Source organism: Cyprinodon variegatus, unplaced genomic scaffold (genome assembly GCF_000732505.1).
Source record: "Cyprinodon variegatus isolate N-32 unplaced genomic scaffold, C_variegatus-1.0 Scaffold1, whole genome shotgun sequence".
Taxonomy (NCBI): domain Eukaryota; kingdom Metazoa; phylum Chordata; class Actinopteri; order Cyprinodontiformes; family Cyprinodontidae; genus Cyprinodon; species Cyprinodon variegatus.
In genome coordinates, this window is record NW_015150454.1 from 3,083,917 (window position 1) to 3,096,555 (window position 12,639).

The window sequence follows — 12,639 nt, forward strand, 5'->3', positions numbered from 1 at the left end:
TGACGTATTTTGATTGATTTAGAAAAGAGCCAATAGAGAAAGACAAAATGGGCTGGGGCTAAAGAAATCCATCCTTATTTACGACTTAACTAAACTGTGCTAATTCAGATGGCTAGAAATCTTACACTACTATAAACCTACTTTTAAAAGTACTGTTAAACCGTAGTGAAAATATGAAGACACAATTTAGTTGATTATGAGGAATGTTTTTTAGATTATTGCACTTGTATGAAGATTTTATCCATTAAGCAACACATAAATAAAATACAAATTTTTAAACTGAGGGCAAAGATGGGGACACTGCTCAACCGGATTTCATACTATTAAAACTACAGAACCACTAATTGCCTGATTTCTGTCTGAGAAAAGTTTGTCTTTATCTTACTTTCACCTCTGAAATTGAGGAATTAGAGCATAAAAGGCTAAATTGAAGTCATGCTACAGCCTGTTATGCCTCTCAGTGAGATTTGGGTTCTGATTCAGCCCTGGAATTCCTAGTTCTTCATTTTCAGCCAGTGTGTCGCACTTTGTGGCCTATTGATATTTAAGGGGGTCCAGTTCTTACATTTTGAACAAGTCTGTCCATAAAAAAAGTTCCTGCAGAAGTCAGCGGCTCAATCTGAGTTCTTTGTGTCAAACTTCAGTTTTACCACTGGATACTAGTTGAACAGAAAGGACTTCCTCCTTTCACATCCCCATCAAAATCCAACTTCTGTGAATCAGAATAACAGTCTTCATAATTTGACTGGCATAACTCTTTCACGTTAGCAGTGGCTGAGAAGGCAGTAGTAGACCTCCAGTAGTCTTTCACGTATATGGAAGGCTTCTCGTTTCCATGTAAATTACTGGGGAAGACTTCCATCTCATTACAATCACAGATTTACAGGAACCACAAAAGAGGAAGTGATTGTCGCCTTAGTGGAGTTTAAGAACCTTAAGGATTTAACCTTACTGGTGGGTCTAGGTTTTCCTGCAGCTATTCAGATTTCTTCCATTTCTCTTTTTAAATATTTGTGTAGAAATATTCTGCAAACACGGTAAGGAGACTTCCCTAAATTTCTGGAGTTCTGGAGAAGGTCAGTATTTTTGATGTAGCTGGGGTAATTGGTGGAAGAAGAGGCAGGATATTTTTCTGTTTTCTGTTTGTGTTTTCAGGATGTTGTTTATAGTCCTGTTAAGGGGTTAGTTATAATCTCCATCTTAAAGTTATATTATGGCTTCCAAGGCATAATGTGCTTTATCCATGATTACATTTATCAGGTTAAAACAGGTCTTTTCATTACTGTAACTGATACATTTGTTTAAAAACATCAGTATCATTGATATTAAACATCCATATGTTTATATAGTGTCTCTTTGACTGTAAAGTGTAAGTTTCTCCTGAAAGGATTTGGATATCAACTACCTTTCCAAAAAATAAATAAATAAATAAAATGGGTCCAATGACACCAACTAACTAATTAAACACCCCCTTACCTTGGAAATAATGGACAGGACAAATCAGATAAAATATGTTTCATTTTAGTCATTAAAAAAAATCATCGTCTTTATCATCGTCAAAGTTAGGAAATGGATGAAATTCTTAAAAACATTTTCAAAAATGACTAAGACATTATGAATGATATGGCACAAAACTAAAGACATGACATCTCAAAACTCAAATTAAACAAAAACTTAATTTCTGCAGGCCTTGAGACTAAGCATAATGTATGCTTATAAAGTGCTATAATGTATTATAAAGACTAAGCAGTTATATTACCAATGATGCCAGGATAATTTTGCAAACTGCTGAAAGATGAATGGAATCATATTAATTATAGTCTGTATCAGACACGAATAAGCCACATACTGATATGATATTATAGCAATAAATATACTATCAACAGTGCGTCAGATATCTTTTCTTGATCGCCTAATGAAGAGGCAGAAAAATCCAAAATCATACAAATTCAGGCCACTCCAACACATTAGTTCCCACCCAAAGCATTAAGAGGGTCATCAAATATGTTGCTGGCATCCGATGCAGTACTGGTCTCCTTGGCTGGTGGAGTTCTCTCTGATTTATCAGGGGCCTTCGGCACCGGCTTTGCTGTGCTTGTTGTAAAAATGTCATCTTTAAGTGCAAAGAGGTGAAAACATGTTAAAATATGACAAATAAAAGTAAAAAGCAAGACAAATGATGATCTATAGCGCCTCACTAAGGTACCTTTTTTTGTTAAATCTTGTCACATTTAAACCTCAAAAGTCCAAGTTTACTGCTAGATTGAATGTGATAGACTCACACAAAGTTGTGCATAATCATTAAGAGGAGGGGTAAGTCATAAATGGTGTTCAAGAGCTTCAATAGTAAAAATAAAGGGATAAAACAAATATATAATTAAAAGGGCACAAAAATATATTTTTTGTTTAAAAAAAGCTCCTTAAAAAAATCTTAAATCTCCCCTTTTTTAATCTTGGCATGGATCATGTTTCTTCAACAGAATCAAAGATGCTATTTAAATAAGTGTCTAGAAATATGTAAGTAAACCAAACATGACACTCTAAACAATATTTTAAGGTTTTCTTAGGTATTACTAATTTATTGTAAAAAAAATTATTGGTCAAATTGTCTTCTGACTTTAGAGGGGGGGAAGCAGTGCTTCATTTACAATGCTCACAGTGGGAGTGGGGAGCTGCTGAGCTTGACTGAGGACGTAGTTGGACCTTAGAACAAATATTTGGAGGATACATCGTCTTCCCCCCACTTAACCATTACGCATCACTAGTTGTGCATTGGTGTATCACTCAAAATCACCATAACATAAATTAAGTTTATTGTTCATGAAGATGTGGAACACAGAAGGCTGTGGATGTGTCACTGAGGCTTACCCATGTCATCATCAAATATGGACTTGGTCTCTCCCTTTAGTTTGGACTTTTGTTTTGGTTTAAAAGTGTCTGTCAGGTCAGCAAAAATATCCACAGTGTTGTCAAACAAGGTAGCGTCAATGCTTTTCTCTTTGAGCTTCTTGTCAGCTTTAGGCACAATGGTGGCTTCGTCCTTTAAAAGAAATTCAGCAAGAGGAGGAGTCAAATCCAACCCGGACACACAGAAGCCTTAATAAAATCATCAAGAATAAAAAAAAACAAAAAACTGTTATACTACCTGAAAAATGTCTGGTGTTGAAGTACTACTGCCATTCTTGATTTTCTTATTAGTTTTGGGTGTAGTAGTGCTACTGCTGTTAAGTCCAAATATGTCGTCGTCATCATCATCATCGTCATCCATAAAAGGCGATGTCTTAACTTTCTTTGTCACAGACTGCGGTTTAACCTTTTTGAACAGGTCATCTGTGTTGTCATCAAAAATAGATGGAAGACTGCTGGGATCTTTTTCTTTCTTCAGTGCTGCCTCACTAGCAGCCTTTTGATCACTGGCCTTGGTGGTATCTTTAGGGGGGGGATTGTTAAGGACCGCTTTAGGCCCAAAAAGACTGTCTGAACCAAAGAGGTCATCGTCTTCTAACAATAGTTGTTTCTTCGTACTGATGCTGTCTTTACTGAAGTCTTTACTTCCTGAGTTTGCCGATACTGGCAGTGACAGCTCCGAGGGCCTGGAGGAGGTCTGAGAGGAAGACTGTTGTGAAAGTGAGGGCATGGGTGAGGTTGAAAGTTGAGATGAGTAAGGTGATGTTGGGCTTATGGGTTTGTTGCTGGACTCGTCAGATGTGGGTACGAATAAGCTGGAAACACTCGGACTTGGCCCAAAATCATCTCCTTTGCCCTGAACCTTGTCTCCCATCGACTTTTTAACCGCCTGCTGCCTTGCCGCTCTGGACTGGGGTCTTCGGAGAGCCGAACCTTTTGCACGGTCCTGCGTGAGGAGATTTTTGCTAGTATTGCAGAAAATGCAGAGGCAGTTAAAAGACAATACATGACACTAAACTCCAAACTCACCTTGTGTGCACTCTGGAGGGTTGTGACCTGGACTGGTGTATCAAAGCTCACCCCCCCTTCACTTTCTTCATGTGCTCCTATGGGGGTTGATACGGGGCTGGGGCTCAGGCTGGAGCTGGACACCCCAGACGAAGAGCTCAGAGTCCCTGACATGCTGGACACAGCACCAGGGAGCAAAGCAGCAGGGTTGATCATCAAATTAGCCTGAAGTTTAAAAAAAAAAACAATATTTATCAAGTGGGTTTTCTTTTTAACAAGATAGTAAACTTGACATTCACCAAGAAAATTCAGTAGTTGTAAAAAGCCAAGACTAAAGATTTATATAACTTCTGTAACTATTAAGTTCCTCTGTGTGGTTCAGAGAAACGAGAAGCCAGAGCTGAGGAGGAAAATGGTGCAAGAGCAAAAGTTGACAGCAGCAACTGCCAAAACTGCAAAGAGGAGCAAGAAAACGTTTCTCGAAAAAAGAAAAATGTTTTTCCAGATAGACAAGCCAGGCTACTAAGCTTTAGGAAACGTTTTAGAATGGAAAATGAAAAAGTAGTTGGAAAAATGTGTCAGAGCAGCAATAATAGAGAGCTGCCCAACAACAGAAAAAAAAGAAGAAAAAAAAGAGTGACAGGTTAGCAATAAAATGGTTGTGATTGAGTAAAAATAAAAAAAGCAGGGGAAAATTACTTGAAGTTTCCCAATCCTTGATGAGGGATCTTTAGGTTTTACATGGCTTGTTGCTGATTTCTGTGTGGTTAAATTACAACAGGATCAGAAATGTATCCAACATAAAAAAAAAAAAAAAAAAAAAAAAAATCTATTTCCAATTTCTTGGAAATAAAAGAAATAAAAAAAGCACTTAACTACTTTAAACCGAGAAAAAACAAACATTTAGCAAACTTAAAAACCAAATAATACTTCTAAAAATCACTAAATTATCACCATGTTATATCATTAAAACAATAATAAAATAAAAACAAAAATATTTCATAGTCACCTGAATCTCTGAAACAGGATCTGGGCTTGCAAGTGGTGCTTTATCAAGAGGGTTACTTGGTTTCTTGGCAACTTTCTAGATACAAAAGTAAAAAAACAGGCTTAGTTATTTATTAAAAGGATAGATGGATTTTTCTCCAACTCATAAAAACATATTGTTACCGGAGGGGGAGGAGTTGCCTTGACAGATTTGAAAATGTCATCTTCTTCATCATCTGAAAACAGACTGTGTGCTACTGGTTTCACCGCACTGACCTTAGAGTTCTGAAAATTCAGCAAAGATATTTGTTTAATGAAAACATCTGTAACTGCCTACAGAAGAACATGTTAGTTGCATAGCAGGGTGAGAGAAACCACATTGTTGTTCATAAATATATTAATGACTTTACTAGCTTATTTTGCAGAACTTTGAGAACAAAATAGTCCTATGCACAGCCTGTAGGACATTTTCATCATCATTATCACCACAGGATAAGCCTTGAGATGTTTCTGCATAGTGGGAGATCAGCAAAGGTTGCAAACACTTGCCAAAAAAAAAAAACTCAAATAAGTAATTTCCCTCTGGGATTATTAAAGTATGTCTGATTCTGTCTGAGTGTGATTCTGAAATAACAATAATACATTTCAGCTGGAACAGTAATCTTACTTTATAATGATTAGGTGGTGAAATATGAGCATAAATAAATAAAACTTTAATTTCAGAACTGAACTTAGAACTGGTTGTTAAGGCTGAATTTGCATAACAACGAAACATGTGCCTACCTCAGTTTTTGCTGCAACTGCAAAGAGATCAACATCAGGGTCATTGTCCTTCTGCTGCGTTTGACTGAACAGCAGCTCTTCATCCTGGAAAACCCCTGTGCTCGTTTTCTGCTGTTGCTCCTCTGTGGGCTGAGAGAAAATATTACAATTTAAATGCAGAAGCGTCAATGGATCAGTTTCGCTGCACTCTCTGGTCTGGTACAAACAGACAAACCTTTAGTGTTTCTCCTGCTGTGGGCTTACTGGCTGGAAATATTGGATCACTCCATTCTGATTCGTCTTCCTCATCCTCATCAAACAGGCTAACAGTTTTTGTTTTGCCTTTGTCTTGCTTCTTTTCCTCCGTCCTAAACATTGGTGGGGGGCTGCCTTTCGAGAGGAAGATGTCATCCTCATCTTCTTCGTCCAGAGGATCCTTTGTCTGCTTGTTGCCGAGAACGTCGATGCCACCAAAGAGACTGACTGCTCCAGCAGGCTTCTTTCGGATTTCATTGCTCTCTTGTGATGGCACAGTTGGCAGTGGTTCGGGTTTCTTTTCAGCCGGTTTCGGCTGAACTTCAGGTTTGTTTTTTGCAGGGGTCTCAAACACTGAAACCTCCTCTGACTTTAGGGACTGTGACGTGGCTGCAGGTATCTAAGGAAATTATACATAATGAAACAGTGACGTGTGAATGCATGAACACACAAACCTGAGCCTTCAAACTGCTTTTATCTATAGATTTTAAAGAGGGTCTTTGTAGGACATGTAATGCATTATGTTCAAAAGTCGTTTTTTTTAAATGTCACTTTATACAGGGTGCTTTCATCTGATTATTCTTCTTTTGGTCATTTAGAAATTTAAAAGCCTGAATAAATAATACTAATAATGCACAAGACAGTTCGACCTTCAGGAATAGTTGTGGTTCTTAGTTTCTTTCAGACTCTGCAGAATTTAGTAAGAAATACTAAATCTAATCCGGCTTTTATTTTGGATTTAGCACAGCTTGGTAATACTGTAAGTTTCAATTACCATTTCAATTTTAGGCATACTTTCCATGCTAAAGGAGGGCAACATGCTTCATATTTCTCTCTTATGTAAAATAAGAGAGAAACATGAAGCAATGCAAAAAAAAAAAAAAAAAATCAAATATCCAACAAGTTACCAGACAGTTAATAAGCTAAACAAGAAAAAGCAGAGAAACACTATGCTCAGATTACTGAGGGATTGTTGATTTAAGGAAGAGGTTCATGACCTGAAGCCTCCTATTAGGGCCTCTAGTGACACTTTGGACCTTCCATATTGGTCCCTTAAATAATTGACTAAAGAGCATAAAGAAAATAACGTGCTTTTAAATATGCATATTAGAGCAAATACAGCTTAGTAATCATTTTAATTTTGAACCATAAATTACCATCTGTACAAAGTGCTGTCATAAAACCATAACTGAAACAAATTGTTCCATATTACTGCAAATTATAAAAATATGTGGATTATGAATTAAATTTGGACTGCATAACCTTTTTTTAGCTGGACAGTGGGAATTAAAGGCTCTTTTTAAATGGTTGCACACCTTGTATTTAAGAACTTGGCTTGACCCAATATAAGGAAGCTTATAATAATCTTATAAAATGTAGATGTGCTAAAACAAAACTGAGGGAGAAAAAAAATCCTATTTACCACAAGTTAGAGCTACAAACACTCAACAAAGTTTGCATTCACTGCCTGCTGATTTTAAACGCAAAAATCACTTTTCATCTTGTATGAAGATTCATTTGTGTTTTAATATGGACAAACGTTTCAAGATCAGGCCCACAGAGTGCTTGTATGTTTTCTAAACATTCTAAAACAAACTAAGAATAAAAAAAATAGCATTAAAAAATATAGTAGAAGAGAAAGCAACTAATGAAAACCTGATAGTAGTAGGCATTGCTTATCAAATAATTTCAATTCAAGCCTAAATTTAATGGTATAGTGGAGGATGTTTGTTTACCGGGTGGATCATCAAAATAAGTGGTTCCCCTAATTGTCAATCATTCTGGTGATATTTTTACGTAAGGTTGTCCTACGTGCTCGTCCCCATTTTCACTTACTGCTGTTATGCTGAGAAATACCTGGCTGCTGAAAATTACCTCCCCTCTGACACACACTGAGGAGAAAACGGATTGAAATAGGAATGAAAAGTGAACTTCTAAACATATTCTTAATTTATTAATATTTCTAATGCATGGATGCCCTAAAATTGAGACTTTTGGTGGACAGATACATTTGAATGGGTATAACTTTTACTTGTATGGAGACGTTTTAATCGATGTGCTAGAGTCAGTGTCCAATTAATATATCTCTGCGCAGTGGCCGGCATTTTCTAGTTTTGCTATCAACAACATTCTGTATCATTTCTGACAAAAGATGAAGAATATGTTTAAAAGTTCCCTTTTTATTCATATTTCAATCCATTTTCTCATCTATGTGCGAGAGTTTAGGGCGATGCGTGGTCGTGCGACAGGGGAGGTAATTCTCAGCAGGCAAGAATTTCTCGGCATTTATGTGTCCATCAAAACTCTTAATTTCAGGGCATCCATGCATAACAAACATGAAAACATTAAAAATATGTTTAAAAGTTCCCTTTTCGTACATATTTTAATCAGTTTCTCATCAGTGTGTGAGAGGGTAGGTCATTCTCAGCAGGCAGGTATTTCTTGGCATAACACCTGTTGTGAGTCTGACATGGTGGAAAAATTACAAATCTTCTCCTTGGAGAGTAAGCTTGTATGAGCAATGCAAACAGCAACTTTGAAACAGAGAGCTCACATGGAGAAATGGGCTTGTGCATGCTCTCACACCTGTTTAACAGGCATTCTCTCATGGGAGCGGGAACAGGGTTGTGCATTTGCATTTTTTTTTTTTAAATGCAGTGAGCGGGTCTTTTCAAAAATGTGTTCTTTAAAGTGCAAAAAAGATATGTATTTAATATAAGATTAAGTTAAATTACTAATGCAAAATCTAAACAAAAAAACGTCAGCTCGAAGCCATACCAAAAACGAAAAGTATGAAACTTTAAAACCAAAGTCTCCTTTTGATTGGTTGATCAGCCGCTCCTGATGTCTCCTGTCCTTGAATCTAGCAGCTCCAGTTAATATTCTCATTTCTTCGGCATAAACTGTACGATTTTTTTCAATCGTTGCACACAGCTACAGCTCACACTGTACGACGAAACCGCAGGGTTTAAAACTTCACAGCTCACAATGCATGTTCTCACACTGCGACCCGATGCTCTGATGCAATCTACCTGCTCACACTTTATGTCCAAAAAAACACGTCGGTCTTGAAATAGAAGACAAAGGAGACAAAGTCGGACAACACAGAAGGAACATGAGGGTCACCAAAGCTAAACTCGTTGCCTTGGTAATTTACTCGATTGTGTGTGCTGAAAGCTTCAAAAAGAACAGAAGACAGTGTATTTAGACCAGAAAATAGCTGTGTAGACGTGGCCAATATGGCCTGTCAATTGTATAGCGTGAACTAGAGGTAAGCAGCAACAACTTCTACTTCTTAACTTCATGATACAGTAAAAGCAGGGGCGGATTTAGGAGATATGGGGCTTAGGCAAAGACAGGTAGGGGGCCCTCTTAATTGAGAAGACGACACATAAAACAGACATACATTATTTGTTCTACCTTTATTCTCTCTCTTCTTATCCCTTTTCTTGCTGTTTTCCTTTATGTTTTCTATTGTCCCCTTTTCTTTTCATATATGCAATGTGCTCAGCTGACTTTTAATGCTGTCTCATAAGGAATGAAATATTTTCCAATCACTAAGCCAATTCTAACTTAGCTGATTGTTCCTTCCTGTTTCCAAAAATGTGTCAACAAAAGTAAATAACCCAGTCCTTCTTTTCACTATAGATAAGCCATGATCTGCTTATCTATTCCCCATTTTTCATTTTTAATGAAATCATAGCGGCATGAATCATGACAGTAGACAGTAGAGCAGAAGGCGGGGTTACAAATCTACTTACTCTGGAGAGCTAATTGACCATCGTTACCCCCTGTATACTATCCGATGAAGGACGCATGATAAGGCTGAAACTTGAAACGATCGAAAAAGTTCTGGCACAACTGGAACTGGAACAACTGGCTTTAGTCTCATATAGAGGCGGGTCAAGACTTTAAATTCCTCCCTCCTTTTTCTAACATTGAAGTCACCTCTTTTTTTGGTTAACTTTATGTCTTGTAAATCAGACTTTATGGCTGCAAAACCCATTTCTCTGTTTCTGAAAGACCATTAAAATGTTGATAAGAGTTAGAGTAAAACCTTTAAATCAACAAATGGAGAGGAAATGGCTCATTATTTGCACCAACCTCTGACATGAGGCTGATTACTGAGATATACTAATAATACAGCTGCTGTTAATGATTGTAATGAATGTGTGTAAGTTAACCTGAATTGCCTTTAATCATACAACAAATGTTTGTTCACTCACTTTAGGTGGGGGTCCAGTGTTTGCAGGTTTATTGCCAAACAAAGGGTCTTTTCCTTCATCATCATCACCTTCATCTTCAAACAGGAGCGATACCCTCTGTGACTTCTTTTGACTTTATGAAGAGAAACAGTACAAGAAGGGATGTAAGGATTTGTAACATAAAGTCCCTCAGCTACAAATATTTTAAATCAAATGTAACTTTAGTAGGAAAGTGTCAAGAGATTCAAACTGTATAAACCTTGATGTCTTTGTCTGGGCAAACAGATCGTCATCATCCTTGTCGTCAAACAGACTGCTATTTGGAGATACTTTAGAGCTTGGGAGATTAGATGGGGCACTGGTGCTGGTTTTTATTCCTCCTGGTTTACTGTCTGCCTTTGATGTGCTACTGTTTGAATTCATCCACTGATCCTGTCATTTCAGAAAAAAAAACATTTATTTCAATTTGAGGGAAATGCTGGCAGTGAAAAGAAAATGGTACTTTTTCTATTCTCATACCTCATCATCACTAAAAAGGGAGCTGGATGTAGCTTTGGTGGGATGTGGTACCGAGGCTTTAGCTTGGGAAGGTTTGCCTTTCGAACTGGAGGCAGATGCAAACAGATCCTGGAAGGTACAAAAAAAATAAACATGTAGTGATATCACCTAAACAAAGCAATTTCTTTTTCTTTTTCTATTGCAAAGTAATTATTTTCACCTCTTCTTCCTCATCGTAAAATAATGACAGCGGGGGCTTGCTGGTTTTAGCCACATGTGTAGGTTCAGGCTTAGACTGGCTCTTGGTGATACCTGGAAATAACTGAGGAGAAAGTATATAAGTTGTAATTTGAATGCATTATATGACTTATTCCATTTTTGTCTATGAAGATGGTACCTGAGAATCTTCATCATCAGAGAACAGGGTCGTATGCTGAGGATTTTCGGCTGGCTTTACTGGAACTTTTCCAACATCAGCAGCAGCAATCTAAAATTCATAAAAAGAAATAAAATACAAAATGCATTATCAGGTTTATCTTTGGTTCTCTTTTTTCACACTCACTGGAAACAGTACCTGGATATCTTCATCATCAGAAAACAGGCTTGTATGCTGAGGATTTTTCCTCGGCTTTACTGGCGCTTTTCCAACATTAGTGGCAGCAGAAGCAATCTGAAATTCAGATGTACAACAAAAGCAGAAGTGAAAAAAATAAAAATCCTGGAGTTATGAATTCTAACCTTTCACTAAAGAAGTAGAAAATAAAGGCAAAAAAAAACGTACACACAAGCACAACAAAAACTTAAGGATAAACTTTAAGGATTTTTTTCTCAGAAACATATAAAAACAAAGAATGGTAATGGGAAAGGTAAATGAAGATAATGCAATGGTTTGACACAAACATGCTTCAAAAGACATGAGAAACACCAAGGTTTACTCCTCTATTTTTTCTATGGTATCCGAGTAGCAGAATAATCGGGTTTATTTTGACAACAAAGAACCCTGTTCATCCATTAAAAAAAAATTCACATAAGCTTCTGTATTACCCAAGCTGTTTTTTGTTTCGTCTTAAATAGTGTGGAACAAAGTTGTGTTTACATAATCAGCACAACTGTTTGTTTCCGTTGTTTATTTCGTGGTGTACCTCAGGGATCAATACAAGGCCCCCGTTCGCCATTTGCTTTATATCTCCACAGAACATGACATGAACCTTACTGAGCTGCAGGGATAGAATGTATCAACTGCACCAGCACATTTCTGACAACCATTTTGTTACTATGGTCTTTTCCATTTATTTTCCATAATAGGGAAAAATCCCACAGGTGATCTAGTTATCCATGTTTGCACTCAAAGTGTGTCATGAGTTACCTACCTATGTTTAACTGGCTCCTACTAGGGGTGTAAATCACAGCAGTCATGGCGATTCGATTCAGTATCGATTTCCTGACCCAACGATTCGATTATTTTCGCTACTCAAGAATATACCACGATACGATTCAATTAATTGGTTCTTTTTTTTTTTTTTTTGTACACCTTACAGGCTAGACAATGTTTCAAATTTGAAATAAATCAATGAAAGCTATAATATCGTTATGCTTTTTTTTTTTTTTTTTTGAGAAAAAACTGCAAAAAACAGAGGTAGAAAAGTTGCATCAAAAAATACTGCAAAAATACTGCACAAAATCAGTGCAATGAGTGCAATGCAATACCTCGGCTCTAGAAGTCCCCGCCCCCTCTGCAGACGCTCCGCTGCACCTGTCCCAAATTGTAGCTGACCGCAGACAGGAGGCCGGCTTGTTTTGTTTTTATGACCAAAATTGCGGAAAACAACTCGTGAAGTTTGACCTGCTAGAAGAGCGAGGTGCGCGAGAACGCTGGGACCCTTTATCCACCTGGATCTCCGCTCTTTTTGGCCCTCATGTCCCTCCGTCGTCGGGCTAAACTCGGCCCCCCACTTCCTCATCACCTCGGCCGACCCACAGCGTGTAGCTCAGACCATGCTTCAATATTGGGCATAAA

At 37.5% G+C, this 12,639-nt stretch overlaps 1 protein-coding gene across 1 annotated transcript in view; it reads right to left on the reverse strand.

Annotated features, from left to right (window-relative positions):
* Nucleotides 1–1,523: 1,523 nt before the first annotated feature.
* Nucleotides 1,524–12,639, reverse strand: part of fam21c (family with sequence similarity 21 member C) — a 20,589-nt gene continuing 9,473 nt past the window's right edge. The window contains exons 18-31 of the mRNA XM_015397814.1: nucleotides 11,020–11,109; nucleotides 10,843–10,944; nucleotides 10,644–10,751; nucleotides 10,384–10,556; nucleotides 10,146–10,257; nucleotides 5,900–6,319; nucleotides 5,686–5,814; nucleotides 5,086–5,187; nucleotides 4,925–4,999; nucleotides 4,615–4,674; nucleotides 3,937–4,140; nucleotides 3,146–3,853; nucleotides 2,869–3,040; nucleotides 1,524–2,113 (exon numbers count right to left, since the gene is read on the reverse strand). Of these exons, the coding sequence (XP_015253300.1) occupies nucleotides 1,968–2,113; nucleotides 2,869–3,040; nucleotides 3,146–3,853; nucleotides 3,937–4,140; nucleotides 4,615–4,674; nucleotides 4,925–4,999; nucleotides 5,086–5,187; nucleotides 5,686–5,814; nucleotides 5,900–6,319; nucleotides 10,146–10,257; nucleotides 10,384–10,556; nucleotides 10,644–10,751; nucleotides 10,843–10,944; nucleotides 11,020–11,109 (2,601 nt within the window). The 3' untranslated portion in view covers nucleotides 1,524–1,967. The remainder of the gene's footprint in view (nucleotides 2,114–2,868; nucleotides 3,041–3,145; nucleotides 3,854–3,936; nucleotides 4,141–4,614; nucleotides 4,675–4,924; nucleotides 5,000–5,085; nucleotides 5,188–5,685; nucleotides 5,815–5,899; nucleotides 6,320–10,145; nucleotides 10,258–10,383; nucleotides 10,557–10,643; nucleotides 10,752–10,842; nucleotides 10,945–11,019; nucleotides 11,110–12,639) is intronic.